The 5,858-nt window shown below is 38.1% G+C and overlaps 1 protein-coding gene across 2 annotated transcripts in view; it reads left to right on the top strand.

Moving 5' to 3' along the window:
• hook1 (hook microtubule-tethering protein 1) overlaps positions 1-5,858 on the top strand; it is a 29,556-nt gene that overhangs the window by 6,012 nt on the left and 17,686 nt on the right. The window contains exons 1-4 of one of the 2 annotated variants that reach the window (XM_015398325.1): positions 266-338; positions 686-735; positions 5,038-5,201; positions 5,281-5,421. In XM_015398325.1, coding sequence (XP_015253811.1) covers positions 724-735; positions 5,038-5,201; positions 5,281-5,421 — 317 coding nt within the window. In that variant the 5' untranslated portion in view covers positions 266-338; positions 686-723. Of the gene's footprint in view, positions 1-254; positions 339-685; positions 736-5,037; positions 5,202-5,280; positions 5,422-5,858 lie in introns of those variants that run through there. The other variant, XM_015398324.1, reaches the window with a different exon arrangement.

Raw genomic sequence — 5,858 nt, 5'->3', positions numbered from 1 at the left:
AGAAGTAAAAAGTTGTTAAAAAAAATTACTCCAATAAAGTATAGATAGACAAAATGTCTGCATAAGTAAGGAAACAAGTTTTTCTACTTTGTGACTTGACACCTCTGCGTTCATATGATTTGAACCTGTTCTTCTTGTGAAATTGATATTTTTGTTGTGAATGAGTGCTGAAAGAAATAATCGAAATTCTTTTCTTTGCTAAATCCTAATGTTTAGGTTTTTACGCTTTGATTTTGTTTTTTTCATCTATTTAGGTGAAGAAGCTCCTGGAGGACCTTTCTGAACTCATGTCAGAAAAGGAAGCCTTGGCTCAACGCTGTCAAGAGCTGGATTTACAGGTGAACATGGAGCTCATGCACAACATGCACATGTTTATATCTCTACTGTATGGAGATCAGGTTTTTCATAAAGTGTTTAGTTTTTTGTTTTTGTCAGAATGTCTCATTAGTTAGCAGATTGTAGCTCTCGTTGTATTCAGACATGGAAGCCTTTGGCACAGTGTAACCCAAAGTTTTGAAATTCTCTGAAATGCTTGGCTCCATTGTCTGGAGCCGCTGTGGCAGAACGGCTGTGGAGCCACAGTCTGGGCTCTGCTGGCTTCACATGGCATCCAGCCCGTATCTGCCACTGTTAGAAGTGCTGAATTTAGCATCGGGACTGATCAACTGTCTACCTGGACTCTCAGCAGATTGATTTGATCATTTTGCTGCCTTGCTCGGGTCTATGGGCAGAGAGGTAAGTTAAACACAGCTTATCGCCGGGGGTGAGGGAGGAACTAAACCCAGCTAAACCCATCAGAACCAGCTGCTCAAATGTTTGCTCTAACTCTGCTAACACAGGGTTCAAACAGGGTAATGATAAGTTATCTACTGCAAGTTTAGTCATTTTGGCAGTATTCTAAACATTCATCCTTGAATGTGTGCTATGATATCCATTTGGCCCTCTTGATTAAGGAAAAGTCTGACCAAAAAACCTTGAAATAAATAAATCTGGAATAGAACCTAGGCCTTAATGTTACTTCAAACTCAGCTAACGGTTTTATTTAGTGTTTGTACAGTGCTGTAAAGTAAGCATCCCCTCCCCTTAAATATCTGTTTTTTTTGTTGTTCTATATCATAATTTTTTAAGCTTTTCAAAGTCAAATAAAGACATTTATATGACAAAATACTGACTTTGGCATTACAGAGTATTCATCCGTCCATCCGTCCATCCATCCATTTTCTAACACGCTTATCCCAAGTGGGGTCGAAATGTAAGGAGGCGAGGGGTGCTGGTGCCTATCTCCAGCTGTCTACGGGCGAGAGGCCATTACAGGGCAAAGTATTCATTTGTTATGAAATATTTACTGTTTCCTTCCAACTCTGAATAAAGGGAAGGCACATTTATTTGTATAGCAAACTTCAGTAGAAAGACAATTCAAAGTGCTTTGCATGAATTGAAAAGGAAAATAGAACGGAAAATAAAACCAAGAAAAGATAAAAGCAGGTAGTAAAGCAGATAAAACAATTTGACCACAACCTAAATAATGTTTGGGTAAAATCAACAATATATTTCATGAAGGTATAACATTAAAACATAGTTAGAAGATCAAGGAAAATTCATTTGTAGAATATCCAAAAATATTTTAATAACCCCACGGGGAAATTAAATGTTGCAGTACCTCATATGGTTTTGTTTTTGATTGAGTTGTTGTAGGTGTTGATAGCTGTAGGCAGGAAGGGTCTTCTGTAGCTTCGACTGTTGTCCAAAATCTTGTTTATTTTATGAAGAATTCTTCACTGTGAAATCATCTCCAGAGGCTGTAGAGGAGTTCCTAGAACAGAGCTGGCCTTCTTGATTAGCTTGCTGAGCTTTTTTAAGCTCTAATGCTGTAAAACCAGCAGATAATGGTGGAAGAGATCAGACTCTCCACAAGAGACCTATTGAGGATATGTAACTTCTTGATGCAAAGTTGTCACCCCAGTCCAGCCCTTTAAATAGTACAAATGATAAAAAATAAGGATATTTATTTATTGAGGTGGAAAAATATGTATTGACTAACCTGGCTTTAAATAAAAAGATGGGACGAGATCTTAAGTGTGACTCTTAGAGCAGCACCTGCTTCTGTAAATTGAGTTTTAGATGATGTCACCAAGTCCATTGAAGTGACCAGTTGCTGAATGAAGCTGTTAATTGATGGCTGTGATGCTTCAGGGTTATTTCCAGAATTGCATAACCTAAGTATTGTGATAAAATGTTTTAGACCTTTATTTAAAAAAAAAAAATCTTCTTTTTTATTCTCTTATAAGGTTTTTTTCAGACCTGTTGATGTGTATTACCAAAAGTACTGAAATTACTTTTTTGGCATTTACACAGCAGGGAAAGGACATGCTTATCTTATTTCTTTTTTCACTGTGAGGCATTTATGAGCATTAACTGTGAAACAGAGAAGTTTTACCAGTTACATGCAGGGCTACCGTAATTTTCGGACTATTAGCCGCACCTGAATATAAGCCGCAGAAGCTAAATTGCATGATTTGTACATATCCAAGCTAGGGGTGTAAGTCACATCCATCATGGCGATTCAATTCAGTATCGATTTCCTGACCCAACGATTTGATTATTTTCGATACTCAAGAATACACCACGATGCGATTTGATTAATCGGTTAATTTTTTTTTTTTTTTTTTTAACACCTTACAGGCTAAACAAAGTTTCAAGTTTGAAATAAATCAATGAAAGCTGTAATATCTTTATGCATTTTTTTTTAGAAACAACAGCAAATAACAAAAGTAGAAAAGTTGCATCAAAAAATACTGCAAAAATACTGCACATATTCAGTGCAATGCAATACCTCGGCTCCAGACGTCCCCGCCCCCTCCACAGACGCTCCGCTGCTCCTCTCCCAAATTGTAGCTGACCGCAAGCAGNTCTTAAGTGTGACTCTCAGAGCAGCACCTGGTTCTGTAAATTGAGTTTTAGATGATGTCACCAAGTCCATTGAAGTGACCAGTTGCTGAATGAAGCTGTTAATTGATGGCTGTGATGCTTCAGGGTTATTTCCAGAATTGCATAACCTAAGTATTGCGATAAAATGTTTTAGACCTTTATTTAAAAAAAAAAAAAATCTTCTTATTACTAAAAGGTTTTTGTTCTCTTATAAGGTTTTTTCAGACCTGTTGATGTGCATCACTAATAGTACTGAAATCACTTTTTTGGCATTTACATAGCAGGGAAATGCCTCACAATTTCTTTTTTCATTGTGAGGCATTTATGAGCATTAACTGTGAAATCAGAGAAGTTTTACCAGTTACATGCAGGACTACCGTAATTTTCAGACTATTAGCCGCACCTGAATATAAGCCGCAGAAGCTAAATTGCATGATTTGTGCATATACAAGCCGCACCGGACTATAAGCCGGAGGTTTTTTTTAATGATTAACACAAACTGTCTCGCACTCGCAATGTCCGTCTTTCTCGCTGTCGCTCTTTCTCGTACCCCTCGCAGTAAAAGTCTGCTTCCGGATGACCTCCGCATTCCCGCGCGCGCGGCTACCGTTCTTGTGTGTTGAAGCAAATGTGGTGTCAACATGGTGGATGGTAAAATCCATAGATTTAGGTATTACGCTAGTGGCCGTTAGCTGTAAATGTCCATAGATAAGCCGCATTGTTATATAAGCCGCAAGGTCGAAAAATGGGGAAAAAGTTGCGGCTTTTAGTCCGAAAATTACAGTAGTTAAAAAAAACATGAAAATGGGCTCAGAGGAGTTAATTTAGACAACATGCAGATACTGGTATCGGTATCGGTGCAAAACTGATTACAATGGCTTTTAATTTCAGCCTGTGTAGCATGTGGTTACTGCTGAGATTACGTCTGCTATTAAGTCCGTAACACAGATTTTATCCGCACTGTCCAAAGAACACCGTTTGATCAGCCTGATCTGTCATAAAAAGGCTAAATGTCTTCAGCTTTATGCAGCTTCTACCTCACCTCAATGCCACCCTCTAGTGGCAACTCCTACCTTCTATTCTTAAGTTTGAGAGTTGGAGTAAATTCCCCAAATTCTCAGCACTTAGGAGTAAAAAGAGCACTCTAGGAAGTTTGATAAATACATGTCCAGGACATTTGAAGCACTGTGTAACTTGACTGCATACTGAGGAGGTAATTCAGCCATTTCATTCAGGTGTATAAGCAGAGACACATTTAAAAGTTGCAGGGCACCAGACCTGGAGGGTGGAAATTGAGGAACCTTGATCTAAAATATATTTGGGCACAGTGAGAAGCAAAAAAAAAAAAAATGTGCAAGACAAAAAAGAATACTGTTTTACAGCACTGTATAAGCAAGGCTTAAGTTTTACTCAATTTGTCTTTTTTTTATCCTTAAAGGGGAACGCCGTGTTTTTTACATTGGTCCCTTGATTTTACGTTATTACATCATGTTCTACTTACCTGTATGAGTTTTGTGTCATTGTTTTAAAAAAAATATAAATATAAAATATATAACCGCGTATGTCTGGGGGACAGTGATTGGCCTATATGTTATGAATGCTGGCGTACCATAAAGAATAAATTATGAACAGTTTAGTTTGTGCCTTCAAGTCGTTGCCCATCGGAAGACGTTACTTGGATATAACCTAACAAAATATCTTCAGAACGGCTCCAACTGACACAAAACTCATATGGGTGAGTAGAACATGATGTAATATCGTAAAATTAAGGGGCCAATGTAAAAAAACATGGCGTTCCCCTTTAAATTGGTAAATAAACCTTTATTTGATTAAGAGGGAAACTAATATCCATGTATTAACATTTCTTAAGCTGCATTTTCAGCAAGAACCAAGAACTTTGTTTGCTTCAACATGGAACAAAAAAGGTTTTTTTTTTTTTTTTCTCTGTGTTGCCTCTTTTAATTCTGAAAGTGACTTTCCTGCTCTGCATGCTGTTATTGACCAGCAGGAGATTTAACCCTGCAGCTCCTTTCTGCTCACTTTAATTAACCTTAACCCCGGCTTGAAACTCCTGAAGAGAACAGCCTTAACATCTTTATTTCTGGACAGGTGGCCGTTCTTCTAGAGGAAAGAAACAGCCTCTTGGCTGAGAACGATGTCCTAACGGACCGCACCAGCCAGCTAGACACGTTTGATGACCCGAGCACACCATCGGGAAGGAAACACAGTCAGCTGCAGCAGCAACTGGAGAGTCTGCAGGAGGAGAATTTCAGGTTGATTACTGCAGCTTCAGATGAACCTCTGCTCTTTACTTTCAGTGAAAATCAAATGCTCACATGTGTGCTCATCTAGACTGGAGGCTGCCAAGGATGACTACCGGATCCACTGTGAGGAGCTGGAGAAGCAGCTGATTGAGCTTCAGCATCGTAATGATGAGCTTACCAGCCTGGCAGAGGAATCACGGGCTCTGAAAGATGAACTGGATGTTTTGAGGTTTGTGTTTCACAAACTCCTCCTTTTTAAAAAATTCTTATAAAGTTCATTTTATTTACCTCATGGATTTCTAAGCCTCTTATTTTCCAAGACTTTTTTTCATTCTTAAAAGTTGGTTTAGCTGCATAAACTCAACAAACAGAATGTAATTTTGCTTCCAGTGAATGTTCTTGTCAAGGAACACTGCTTGGATTTTTTTAGATTAGAACTACAAAATGTAAGAGTTTTACTATGATTTTATTCTTGATGCACCAAATTTTCAAGGTGAAAATATTTTATTTTTAAATGAAATAAATGTTATATTTTTGCATCAGGAGGCAATTTCCTGCTTGAAAAGCAAAGAAAATAGGTGGTTTGAGAGGGGCATGAAGGAAGCTTGTTAAGGAAGTTTATTTCTATAGCGCCAATTCACAACACCAGTTCACCAGATCATCCAG

This window comes from Cyprinodon variegatus, unplaced genomic scaffold (genome assembly GCF_000732505.1).
Source record: "Cyprinodon variegatus isolate N-32 unplaced genomic scaffold, C_variegatus-1.0 Scaffold926, whole genome shotgun sequence".
Lineage (NCBI taxonomy): Eukaryota > Metazoa > Chordata > Actinopteri > Cyprinodontiformes > Cyprinodontidae > Cyprinodon > Cyprinodon variegatus.
Note: the sequence above shows the minus strand (reverse complement) of the source record. Positions and strands in the feature narration are given on the sequence as shown.